This window comes from Zootoca vivipara, chromosome 9 (assembly GCF_965207765.1).
Source record: "Zootoca vivipara chromosome 9, rZooViv2.hap1.1, whole genome shotgun sequence".
Classification (NCBI taxonomy): domain Eukaryota; kingdom Metazoa; phylum Chordata; class Lepidosauria; order Squamata; family Lacertidae; genus Zootoca; species Zootoca vivipara.
Window position 1 is genome coordinate 26,294,780 of NC_142592.1, and position 13,286 is coordinate 26,308,065.

At 43.7% G+C, this 13,286-nt stretch overlaps 1 protein-coding gene across 1 annotated transcript in view; it reads left to right on the forward strand.

Annotated features, from left to right (window-relative positions):
- The window catches only part of SRGAP1 (SLIT-ROBO Rho GTPase activating protein 1), a 117,737-nt gene extending 106,703 nt beyond the window's left edge, over nucleotides 1-11,034 (forward strand). The window contains exons 18-22 of the mRNA XM_035128372.3: nucleotides 183-262; nucleotides 2,231-2,411; nucleotides 3,535-3,669; nucleotides 4,584-4,929; nucleotides 7,607-11,034. Of these exons, the coding sequence (XP_034984263.1) occupies nucleotides 183-262; nucleotides 2,231-2,411; nucleotides 3,535-3,669; nucleotides 4,584-4,929; nucleotides 7,607-7,984 (1,120 nt within the window). The 3' untranslated portion in view covers nucleotides 7,985-11,034. The remainder of the gene's footprint in view (nucleotides 1-182; nucleotides 263-2,230; nucleotides 2,412-3,534; nucleotides 3,670-4,583; nucleotides 4,930-7,606) is intronic.
- The last annotated feature ends 2,252 nt before the right edge of the window (nucleotides 11,035-13,286 follow it).

Consider the following 13,286-nt stretch of genomic DNA (forward strand, 5'->3'; position numbering starts at 1 on the left):
CATCTAGATTAAAAAAGAGGTGATAAAAGTGTTTTAAGATTCTAGGAGTGCTTTGTCTTAACTGAAAATGTTAAGTAGTGTTTGCAGGAACAGTATGTTAATAATATGGCAGCTTAATTGATTTTTTAATGATGAATGTGTCCATCCATAAGGTATTAATTCATATGGTACTGTCTCAACAGTGATAGTCCTTATAGTGAACATGGTACTTTAGAAGAAGTGGACCTAGATGCTGGTACAGGACCACACACCAGTGAGGATGGTAGGACCCTTGTGTTGTTTGCCATGTTTTCCCCCCCTTCCATGTATATGTAATTGACGAAGGAAATGCTGTTTTCCTCATCACCTCTCCTTTTAAATGAAGAATCTCTGGCACAGTGTTTCTTTCTTCCTTTTTTGTGTATTTCTTGTTTTTGTCTTTAACACTGATCTGTCATTGGCCAGCTGTTTCCTTGCTTCTTTCCTGCATAACACAGTTAGAAGGAAGGTCAAGTGAAAGAATTCTGCATTTCAGCACAAATTTCTGGCTCGGTGTCATGTCCTAAGTGCCATTTTAAACACTCTTGTGCACAGTGCTGTGGTTTGCGTTGCTGCTTTTAGGTAAATGGGGGGGGAGGAAGTCAGCAGGGTCTCTAGAGGCCCGTTTCCTCCGGCATTAGCGCACCTGGCTCCAGGTGTGCATGAGCACTCAGGCCTCAGCTTGCTCCATCATGCAATGGACCCAGACCTTCGCACTCATATTCCTGTCCTTCCGCTATTTACAGAAAGACATTTAATCTTGGTTAACTCACAAGCCATACAGAGAACTTCACTTGAAGTCTTCCCTCTGGTCAGGGTTCTTTTCACCTCAGTTTTCTTACTGGCTTTACTGTGGAGTTTACCCAAAGCTGTCTTTCTGGTCAGGGACTCATCTTTTTTTGAGCCATCAATTGACAGCTTGGCTTCAGATTCTCGGGGTGGTGTTGCTGTTGGAAATCTCCCTTTGAAGCTAGTATTAGTCAAGGGAAGGAAGGTGCCATTTGTGCATTTTGCTTTGGTTTAATAGCAGCAGGGAGGGGGGTCAGCAGGACCACAGTGGACAGGAAAGGGTTCTCCCCCCCCCCCAAAAAAAACAACAACACTAAGAATCTGTTGTGGGCACCACTCACACATCACAAGATTTAGCTTATTCTATTGGCTGCAAAGGAGTGCTTTTTTCAAGCCTAATTTCAGCAGGGGGAAGAGTTGGGAGACTCTGAGGGTACCAGGGAAGTCCTCTGCAAGCACACCAGCACTTAACAGTCACCATATTAGCAGCCTCTGAACTAGACATATATATCATCAGCAATATCTGAGGCATTTTAGAATTTATTTTGCTCTAATTCAAAACGAATAGTTTACAGTATCCGTTTCCAGAGGAAATCGGAGTGAATTTCCTGAGGAAGCCCGAAACAGATGGATCATGGCTGATGTAGAATTCACACAAAAGAAATGCAATGTTTTTGTTGGAATACAGAGGAATATCTCCTCTGTATTTATAGATAGGTGAAGGAATTTTTTTTTAAACGGTCAAGGAAGTAGTTGTGTCATTGTAATTTCAAAGGAGCTGCAAAGGTGGAACTATTTTGTTCCTCAGTATAACTGTATTCACACTGACTGAAGCTCACAAGACCTATTTTATCAACTCTCTGTAAAAGGGTGTTGTAACTTGTGTTGGTGTTGTTGTTGTTCTTGTTGTTTGTTTTTTTGTAAACATAGCTTACTCTATGGTTGTAACCCCTTCATGCTTTAATTAAAGTTAAAGGTATTGGCTACATGAGGCTGATTCATCAAAGAATCATTATCCCACAACTTGATGACAGTATTATCTGGATCTGAAGTTGGTTTCTAATCAAAACTCTGAGGGCAGCCCATAAAAGTCTCACGCAGGATTGTTGGCGTCATTGTAAACAGCTGATAGAAAATTGCACTTGTTCATTCTGCGACTGACCATTCCAAAAATCTAAGTTTCTTGCAGATCCCAAGTGTTCTCTTTGTCCCTGTCACTGGAAATATCGTAAGGGCAAGAAAAAGAGCTCCACAAATTCTATGGGGCTTATTTTCTTGATCAGCAGTATGTCATTTCTGGATAAAAGTCTTTCTCTCTTCACCTTTGCTTGCATCCATTATGTGTTCCTTATGAGCAATTCTTCCTCCCGAGTACTTCCCCCCCCCCCCGTCTAATACATTGTGCTTCATCTTTCCTCTGCAGAATGTGAACCAATAGAAGCTATTGCCAAGTTTGACTATGTTGGAAGATCTGCACGAGAGCTGTCTTTTAAAAAAGGGGCCTCCCTGCTCTTATATCATAGAGCTTCTGATGACTGGTGGGAAGGAAGACACAATGGAATTGACGGCCTTGTACCTCACCAATACATAGTGGTTCAAGATATGTAAGGAACAGCTAAGTGGTGCAAACTAGAAGTTGTCATAATGCCAAATCAGACCAATCTAGTCAAGTACCGATGGTCAATTGGTAGAAATTGTACAGGCCCTATAAACCAAAGCTGTGGGGCAGAGCCCCTGGAGTGGGGTTCCAGATAGGGGTGGGAATGCTTGTGGAAGCTAGGACCCTAGGACAATTTCCTGCTGCAAAGAGCCAATCAGTGTTTGAGCATCATTTCCTCCTTTATGTCTTCATTCTCTCCCTCTCCCCTCTGGTAGGTAGCATATAGTGATATATTTTACTGTAATATCTTATTGTGAACTGTCCTGGACAGTGCTTTTTTGTTGTTAAAAAAAATGAAGTGCTGGTACTCCTAACTTAAAGTGCTGTAGCTGGCTGCATAAAATGGCCGCCATAGGCAGCAAAAAAAGAGGAATGACTGTTCCTCTTACTGGTAAATATCATCACACACAAAAAGCACTAAATATTGTGAAGTATATTTATATGAAGAGCAGTATAGAAATAACTTAAATAAGCAGAAACGCTGCTTACAGCAGCTGTAATAATGGAAGAGGGCTGCCAAATCCAAAAAGGTTGAGAATTCTCAGTCTTAAACTGAAACCATCCTCTATGTCATTTGCAGCCCACAGGTGTTTTTTTTAATGTGAATATGACTACACTTTTCCTGTCTCTCTGCCTTTTTCAGAATTCTGTTTGAAAAAGCATGCTTTCCATCTCCTAAAAGTATCGGCACCCTTGTTAGGCTAATTGGAAGATACATTGCTTGCTTCCTTATTGTGATACCTTCTCAGTTGCCATTTGGAAGGCAAAATGTCACTTAGGAGCATCTACAAAGCTGAAGCTAGGAGGCAAATTATAAAGAGAAGCTCAGCTGTGAATATTCTTCTGGCCATGCAGAGCTTCCTAATTTTTCAATTGCATTCCTCCTATTGGCCGATGTTTGATTATATATCTACCTAATGCCTTTGAATATAATGGTTATAGTGGTTGTTAACAAGAAGGAGATGACTGAAAATGGAGAGGGGGAAGATCATGAACTGCTCTTACTCTTTCCACCCAATAATATTGGTTTCTCAAGAATTATATTGTGACCTGTCTTTTCTGCTCAGGGATGATACATTTTCAGACACACTGAGCCAGAAAGCAGATAGTGAAGCCAGCAGTGGACCAGTAACAGAGGACAAGTCCTCCTCTAAGGATATGAACTCTCCCACAGATCGTCAACCCGAAATATATTCCGGAAGGTATATTGAAATGAGTACTCAGCATTAACTAAATACGTGGCGTTTATATTGCATTTGAGGACATTAAAAGCACACCACGTGTATTATTTTGGCAATCCATGAAACAACTGTGTAGATTTTTCATTCATGGGGGTTTGAGGCATAAAATATACTGGCTTGACAAAGATCATCTAGACCACAGGTTCGCAGACTTATTTGGCCTATCGCCCCCTTTTCAGGAAAAACAACAACTCACCCCCCACCCCACCCCCCGCCAGCTCAATCCGATCTGCCCCAGGGGCGGGGGTGGTGCCACAGCCTGCCTGCCATTGGCCAAATAGGCAAGCTGTGATCCACATCCTAGGACTGGGTGCAGCTGAAAAGGGTTTACCCAAACCCAGGATAGCCCCCCACCTCCAGCATGACCGTCAGATCCAGGGGAGGCATTATCGCCATCCTGCAACAGTGCCCCAACCTAGTGGCAAGTGTCACTACACAACAGGTGAAACATATACAAATGGTTTTTCAAAATTTTCTTAGCTTCTTTCTTTATGCTTCCACCACCCCTTTATTTTTATTCAGCCCCCCCCCCAGATCGACCCAGCCCCCTCCAGAGGGCAGTATCTCCCACTTTGGGAAACACTGATCCAGACCAGGCATCCCCAAACTTCAGCCCTCCAGATGTTTTGGACTACAATTCCCACCATCCCTGACCACTGGTCCTGTTAGCTAGGGTATCATGGGAGTTGGAGGGCCGCAGTTTGGGGATGCCTGATCTAGACCTTCATAGTTGAGATAATATTTGAACTGGTGGACTTGCTTCACAGCTCGCATTCATCACACCAACACATTTTGTTGGGCAACATGTATTGGCAGATATGATTTATACGTTCTTTGTTTCATTTCCTGTGTCTTCACTTTGCCTCTCTGTGCAGGCAACGCAAGAGACCTGAACTCTCGCTTCCCGGGAGACGCCCTGGCAGAACCAGCGATGGACACTGTCCAGTTCATCAACCGCACAGCCTTGCCAATTCATCGCTGGAGTTGGGTTCCCCCAGTATGACAAGCCACAGCGCTTCTCGTGTTGCCCTTCAAAACCGCAGCCTCAATACAGATAGCCCAGAAAGGAGACGAAGGCCTGGTCATGGCAGCCTCACCAATATTAGTAGGCATGAATCCCTGAAGAAAATTGACAGTCCACCTATTAGAAGATCAACATCATCTGGCCAATACCCAGTTTTCAATGATCACAAACCACTTGACCCAGAGGCAATTGCTCAGGTGCGTCTTGTGAGTTAACATAGGAGTTGTTGCTTTCTCTGCTACAGGGAATGTTAGTGTGAACTTTTGAGATAACTAAGCCTATAACCTCAATCTGGTGTCCTGGTGGCTGTGCTATTAGTGTTTATTTCTAGTTCCTTGCTTGTGTTGTGTTCACATCAGCTTGGTAATGTGTGCAGGTACACAAAAAGGGATGCCTCACCTCTGAGTTAATTCTGTGTTTTACATGATGGCTGGATATATTTAATGATAAAGGTAAGCAAGATAGCAGATAACAGTGAGACTCTTATTTTATCCATACTTGATTACTTCAGTGCCTTTTTCATTGGTCTTCCTAAATTTCATCTTAAACTACTGATATCTATTCTTCACTCTGCATTTCATCTAATCTTCCTTGTCCATAATATGATCTTTGTACTACCTTTCCTTTTATTGTCATATTAATGTTAAATTCATGCTGCTTGCACCTTATATTTGGAACTCAGAGATACTCACGTGGTCCAGTCTCTTCCACTCTTTAAAAATCAACTACAAGACATACCTGTTTTCACATCCCTTTTTTAACCTTGGGGATTCTATTCAGCTAAGTCCTATTTGGAATAGACACAGTGAACCTAAATTTTTCATGTTTATTAACTTCAGTGGGTGTACTCATGAACAGGCCCAGCATTGAATTCCAACCGGTTTTCCTTCATGGCTCTACTACAATAGGCGAAGAGCATTTATATACCGTGTTTCCCACATTTTAAGACACCGTCTTATAATTTTTTTACTCAAGAAAATAAGCCTATGGCTTATTTTCGGGGGGTGTCTTAGTATGGTTCCTGCCTCCTCCTGCCGCGACCGGCGTTGCTGCTGCTGGGCTGGCAGCACTCTGCGAAGGCAGGAGAAGCCGGCCAGACCGCTGGGGGGGTGGGGTAGAAAAAAGTTCGGAGCGCGTCCCAATGGCAGCACTCCTCATGCGCCACAAAAGCTACCAAACAACTGGGGGGGGGAGGTTAAAAAGGTGGCCGGAGCGCAGCCTTATGGCAGCGCTCCTCACACACCACAAAAAAGACGCAGAAAACTGGCAAACAGCTGGAGGGGGCTAAAAAGCAGCAGCGGCCACAGCTTTAAATGGCTGGATCGCGCCTTCCGTCCCGCGCTTGCGCTGCGCGCCAGGTTTTGCCCGATCCGTCGGGGAGCAGGGAGCGCTCAGAATCTGGTGAGGGGGGTCTTTCTTCCCATTTGGGCGCCCGAGCATCGCCGCTCGAGAGGCCGGAGGCTCTCGGCGGAGTGGTCTGGAGGAGCGAACGCAAGCTCTTGGCTGGCTGGCTCGCTTTCTTTTTGTTGCTCACGGAAGGCGGAAGGGGCCAGCAGGGCTCCCGCCACCGTCAGTCGCCCCGCCGCCCCTCTGCCTTGGGCCATGCAGCCCACAACGTTCCGGCAGCGCGGCTCCCGCTGCCGTCAGTCGCCCCAGCGGCGCGGAAGGGCCAGCGGACCCGGCCGCCGCTCTGCCGTGGACCATGCCGCCGCTCTGCCGGCCGCCGCTCTGCCGTGGACCATGCAGCCCACAATGTTCTGGCGGCGCGGAAGGGGCCAGCAGGGCTCCCGCCGCCGTCAGTCACCTCCGGCCGCTGCTCTGCCTTGGGCCATGCGGCCCCAGAACGTTTCGGCGGCGCGGCTCCTGCCGCCGCCTGTCACCCGCCGCCGCTCTGCCTTGGGCCATGCGGCCCCAGAACGTTTCGGCGGCGCGGCTCCTGCCGCCGCTTGTCACCCGCTGCTGCTCTGCTTCGGGCCATGCGGCCCCACAACATTCCGGCAGCGCGGAAGGGGCCAGCAGGGCTCCCGTCACCGAGGGGTTTCCCGTCACCGAGGGGTTTCCCGTCACCGAGTGGGGAGGCTCCCAGCGCGGCTCGCCTGGCGACGCCGAAAGAGGGCCGAGCGCGCGGTGCTTGTGCCTCCTCCTGCTTCTCCCCCCCCCCCCGCCCGTGTGAGAAATTAGCAGTTGAGGGCGAGGACGGATAGAGAGCTGCACGGCGCTTCAGCAGCAGCAACAGCAGCAACCAGTTCCAGGTGGCTCGGGGTATGGCTTATTTTCGGGGTATGGCTTAATTCCGCAAAAGTGTAAAAATCCTGCTACGTCTTATAAAATGACTACGCCTTAAAATAGGGGAAACACGGTAATATCAGTATTACTTAAGCTACTTTTTAAAGTTTGAAAAGTAGCAAGTCTGCACAGCAAATCCCAAATAACACATACTTCTTGCAGCGTGTCCACTTCTCTGTTGCCCAGGAGAAGCACTGTAGCACTAGTTCATCCAGCCCCAAGTATAGTGCTAAGGATAAAAACATGAGTATTTTTTATTATTATCTGAAAAATAGGTATTGTGCTTCAGATAAGCAGGAAACACCTGGTATTGTTCTTGCTTGCACCTTGCTGTGACTGAATAGTTTTACACATGGTGTTCTTGGTATTTTGTAAACATGTATGTAGTTATCTATTGAGGCATTCCTACGCCTCAATAATACTGGTGCTTGGTTAATATGTTCACTCTCACACACAAGAAAGAGAAAGAGATTTCGTTTACACCATGATGTGTAGGGAGGAGGCTCAGCGCAATCCCCCATGCCATCTTTGGTGTTCGGTACAGTATTTCATTAATCTTTAGCAAACTCGCTTCTTCCTTTGGAACAGGATATTGAAGAAACAATGAACACGGCTCTGAATGAACTCCGGGAACTAGAACGTCAAAGCTCTGCAAAACATGCCCCAGATGTAGTGCTGGATACCTTGGAACAAATGAAAAATTCCCCCTCCAGCACCGCCTCCACAGAATCCCTGAGCCCTCTTCACAGTGTCCTCTTAAGAAGCACCGAGCCTCAGATTCGGCGCAGCGCCAGCTCTTCCAGTGATACTATGAGTACCTTCAAGCCCATGGTAGCACCCAGGATGGGGGTGCAACTGAAACCGCCTGCCCTTAGGCCAAAGCCCATCATTCTTCCAAAAACAAACCCAGCCGTGGGCCCTTCCTCTCCTTCCCAAGGTCCAGCAGACAAGTCTTGCACAATGTGAAAACCAAGCAGTTTGTGTGACAAGCATGGAGTGAACTACCAAAAGGATGGAGCACTGATAAATGTCTTGTGTTCCATCACACCATTCGTTTCTTATTTATAACGGGAGAGGTTTTGTTTCGTTTTTTTAAAAAAATGTTTTAGTATAATGTCTCCAAGCTACCTACATTAACATGGGTCCAATTTTTAAACTGGACAGTTCAGTGTGCGTCGTTTTAAAACAACAGGAACACGTGCTTTTACTTGAAAACTCCACATTGCACCTTTTATAATAAAAGCATCACAGGTCACAGCCAGCATCCCGTGAGGTTCAATAAGTTACACTTACTCTAGTTTTTAGACTTATGAGTGGTCATTTGTAAGGGACTAATTAATGGATTTGTTTACTTGTAATTGGCTGCAGTATAGTTCAATTTTTTATATGGGCTAAAAGTTTGTATCTTGAGAATTATTAAGAAGTGAATCAGGAAAGACATTTCCTTCAAAATACTTTGTGTGTGTGTGTGTGTGTGTGTGTTGGTAGGGTTAGTACTGCATATGGAGAATGTATTTGCATCTCACACCGACGTAGATGGCAGCTCTCTAAATCAAAGTTAAAGCCTGTTGTCAGAAATGCTATATAGAATAGTTTCTAATGGTTGCACTCAGGCTTGCTGCACTGCAATAAAGGTAGATTTTTAGCCACCAGTTCTTTCAGATAACTGTTCACACAAACAAATCACTACAAAAAAACGTTTACATTCCTATGAGCCGATGGTTTAGATGTCTCTGCAGATACTTAGCTAATCAATGATTTGTAACAAAACATTCCTAGAAAACCTACACTTTAAAGCTGCTATATCCTTCTGAAACACATTGGCCTGCACATCACAGTAAGACGTGGCTTATTGCTTTCTGTGAACAAGTCCTAGAGGTGGAAGAAACAAACCACGAGGCTTGACTCGAGCAAGTCTTTGCAAGAAACAAACCATGAGTGGTAAGCCAGGAACAAGCAGTAGCTAGCTCTTGCAATTTGTTTGTAGCTTGCCACTAGTGGTTTGTTTGCAAGAAACAAACCAGTGTGGGTTCGTAAGACAAAGCCAGGTTTTGTGGTTTGTTACTCCTGGCTCCAAGAAGAGTAGGACAGATTGAACAGCATGCACTGGTTCATAGTAAGCCATGGTTTTATTGCTCCTTGTGGCATGTGAAAGGGGCTACTGTATACAAAAGAGAATGCTGTTTCTCAAGTGTATTTATTCAGGTGAATTTTGATTTCTAAACTGGAATAACTCCTTTTGAGACGAGAGGTTGTTCACAGGGCAAAGATCTTATTTTCTACTCTAGAATCTGAACAAAATGTATCAGAACCACTTTTTTCCCCAAATTAACGTCATTACTTTTTTCATGTGTGTTTATGTGTGAGTGAAGCTATCAACCTGCATAGTGCTTCATCTTTGTTGTTACTGTTACATATGATCTATGTTTGTGTTTTGCACAAACTTAACAGTAAGCTATATCATTTCTGTGAATGTTTATAAAAGGTCACCACCTCACTCCACAGGAGAATTTATCGTAGAAAGAATTACCTAAGGGCATCATAGCTACTACCATTGTTGTTTGGGGCTGATTTACTCCCATTGCAGTTTGTTTACTAATTATATTTAGCTGAATGGGATTGCCAAATCACATGTAGCATGGACATGGCAAAGACGTAAGTAGCTTTGCAAAGAAGTTGCCCACATGAACATCTGTGAGCCAGCCCTGCACGCACATCTCTGTTAGTTATTTGTGCCCTAAAATGGGGGAGAGAGAAACATTTTCATCTCAGATGATGAAGCTATTTACAAGCCAAAATTGGAAACCAGATCTGGGTGGAATTCATAAATTTGAAAAACAAGATGACAAAGAATTCACTTAGTGAGACAGTATATATGATTATTTTGTTTGCCACAATAGACCATAGGAAATGTTACATTCACCAAAGCTGCCACTATCTAGAGAGGAACTCTATCCCATATCCCTAGACTGCACCCTGGAAGCTTAACTAAGCTCCTGGACTCTATAGTGAGCTTTTAGCTCAGGCATCCCCAAACTTCGGCCCTCCAGATGTTTGGGACTACAATTCCCATCTTCCCCAACCACTGATCCAGTTAGCTAGGGATCATGGGAGTTGTAGGCCAAAACATCTGGAGGGCCGCAGTTTGGGGATGCCTGTTTTAGCTAATGCTAATCATAGTGAAGTGTTGCCATGGCCCATGCAAGGCTAGGAATTATTTTTGTAACGAGCCCAAATCTAGGACCTATGGGACAAATGGAAGCGTTGCCGTTCCTTTAAGTGCATTCTAGCCTAGTGACTTTGTATTAATAGGTTGTGTGGCAAAACTTAAGGTGGGTGCCTGTATCATGAAATTGCATAGGGAAACGCTGTACGTCTGAATAACTGTACCAGCCTCCATACTGCTTATATTAGAGATTGTTTAGTGGAGAGGGGGGGAAATATTAGAAACAGTGCATCCAGTGATTGCTTCTGCTTAGAACATTCACGCGAGTTAAATGTGTGTAGTTTGATGGTTTGTTATAGCTACTTGAAGTATAGTAAATGGATATTTAACAGGAAAGACTGATACAGCTACAGGCTGTATAGTAAAAGGGTAACTTGCCTGTGTACCTAATCAAATCAGTATTGTCCTTGACTGTCAGTTTGATAGATTGCAGTGCTGGTAGCTTCCTGCTTGTTGACTGTTACCTAATTGTGTCAATGTACATCTGTAGTATGTACATGTGAAAGTGCCTTTACATTTTTAGAGGAGCTTTAACTTTGCTCTTGTATTGTTGCAGTTCCATTTCATGTTCCGCTGCATTCCCATTGCATTCCTTCCATTCTCAGACAACAGGAGAGTTACAATTGCACAGTCTTAAAAGAAGAAAATGTACTGTTAAGCTGTTGTGACAATGCACTTTTATGTATAGTACTGTACATTTTGGCATGTACCATTACAGGCTTCAATATACATTCAGATTTGTTTCTCATAGTGTAACTTTATATAATAAATAAGGGTAGTTTTGTCTGTGTTTGTTTTGTTTTAATGATGTCTAATTATCAACATATTTCTACGCATTCGTATCCTTGCATATGCCTTTTCTAGGCTCAGTGTTAATGAGGCCCAATTCCCCAAGTTCCAAGACACCTTTACAGGGTCATTTACCTGTAGTGGAGGCAGCCTGGGAGTCTTACGGTGCTTGGAAATACCTCATTTATTTACAAGTGTACAAGCTTGAACAGGTAAGCAAGCTGCCATTCATGAAGGTAGTGCTGTTCCCAAAGCCAACAGCAAACCCAGACAGCCACAAAGTACAAAGACCACTTCTACCAGCCATTTTAAAAAAGGCTTAGAACTCGTTTCTTTTTCCCTGTCCAGATTCAAACCGAACAAACTCTCCTCTTTCAATTCCAACTCATGAAAGCAACTGTAACACATTCCAGGATGCATAGCAGAAATGGTAGACAAAGAACACAGATGACTCCATATACATTTATCTAAGTGAGGAGTGTCTCGCACTGCCCAGGTATTTTTTAGAAAGCAAAATATACTGTGGTTTCCAAATAGTGTGATTTGTGAGTTAGGGCTTGTCATGCCAAATACCATGTGAAGTCACACCAAAGTGATGTCTGACAAAATGACACCTGGCATCCTCTTAACAGTGATAAAATTTGCTCCACCTCAGGAACCCCTGTTTGATGACAGTTTTCAATAGGTGGCAAGCCTATGCAAAACAACAACAGGTGAAATCACACAAAGTCATGTTTTGGTCCACCATCTTGATTCAAAAGGGCAGCTAGGGTCCAAAAATCCCCAAAGATGGCTGCCTCCACTATGAAAACTGTTGTGCCAAGCTTGGCAACACACTCTAAAGAGGCAGCCAAAACTATAGAGAACAAATGGACAAACCATTTCCCAAAATGTATAGTAGATTCATTTACTTATATACTGCTTAATAACACAATTTCTAATCGGTTCACAAAAATAATAATAAAGAATTAAACTGAAAAACTGCAATATAAAACAACAAAAAACCCAAAACATTAAGATAGCAGCACATTTAAAAAATAAGGAACCCCTTCCCTTTTCATTTCTCGTCCAAGGCACATTCTTTCGCATCTACACAAACCATACAATACCCAGTAGTCGTCCAATATCACTTTCCCTATTCTACTTGCACACATTCACTCCAACTCTAGCACCATTTTTGCTCTACAAAAGAGCTGCAAAAACAGCAGGAGACCAAACATTCACTGGCAGAACCATAAAAATATATAAACAAATTCCTACCCATAGATCACACAGATTACTGTCTATAACACTAGTACACCTGGCTCTCACCCAAGCTATCTGCCATCCAAGACCCTCACTCAAGGAGGGGTGTAGCTGCAAGGACTGCCTTGAAGGTATGTCGACCAAACACAAAAGGCACTCCAGAAAAAACCCCAACTTGAAGGTTATTTTTCCCTCCAAAACAGCTATGAGCCAATAATTTTCTGATTCACTGGAAGGAATATTAAGGGGAAAACCATACCTTATAGGGTCCTGCAAACATCCTTTTTATTCTGCGTTTATTATGATTTGTGCTCATGGTGCTATTGGATAGTTACACAGAATCCCACTTTCAATACCGCTTGTGACAGCAATTTTTGGAGTGGTTCCGCTGTGTCAATCACAGCATATCCTGTAACTTCATGCTGAAATCCCATAACTTTTTTTTATAGCACAAATGTCCTGGTTTATTTTGTCCCACTTTGGTTGAGCCATAGCCCCTCAGGGCAGCAATAATGTGGTATCATTGGAGATGTACATACAACTTGAGCAGAATAAATCCACCACTAACTAATGCACTATTATTGTGTCAAGACCATGTCGCAGAACACAGCTGCAATAAAACGCCAGTATGAAGGGGCCAATAAGAACTGAACAGGGATATACCAAGTTTGAATTATTTGCGTCTTCTGGAAGGAAATAATGCAGAAAAACTATGCATGAAGGAGATGCGTAATGCTAAGAAAGGAAACTCCATGCACTGCATTGCATTCCTTGCATTTCTTTTTATATAACATTGATGCCAAATCATGTATTTTGCATGGAGCTGAGTCTCCAGAAATAGCCTCTTCAGTACGACAGAGTTACAAAGGGAGGTAGCTGCATATTCACCCTACTATTCAATGGTAAATCTTGATGTCGCAAAGGCACAACCCTTTTATCTCCTGCTTGTCTTGTTTTATCTCCATCACATCCCTTTTTGTACTTTAACAAGAAACCTGCTTCAATATT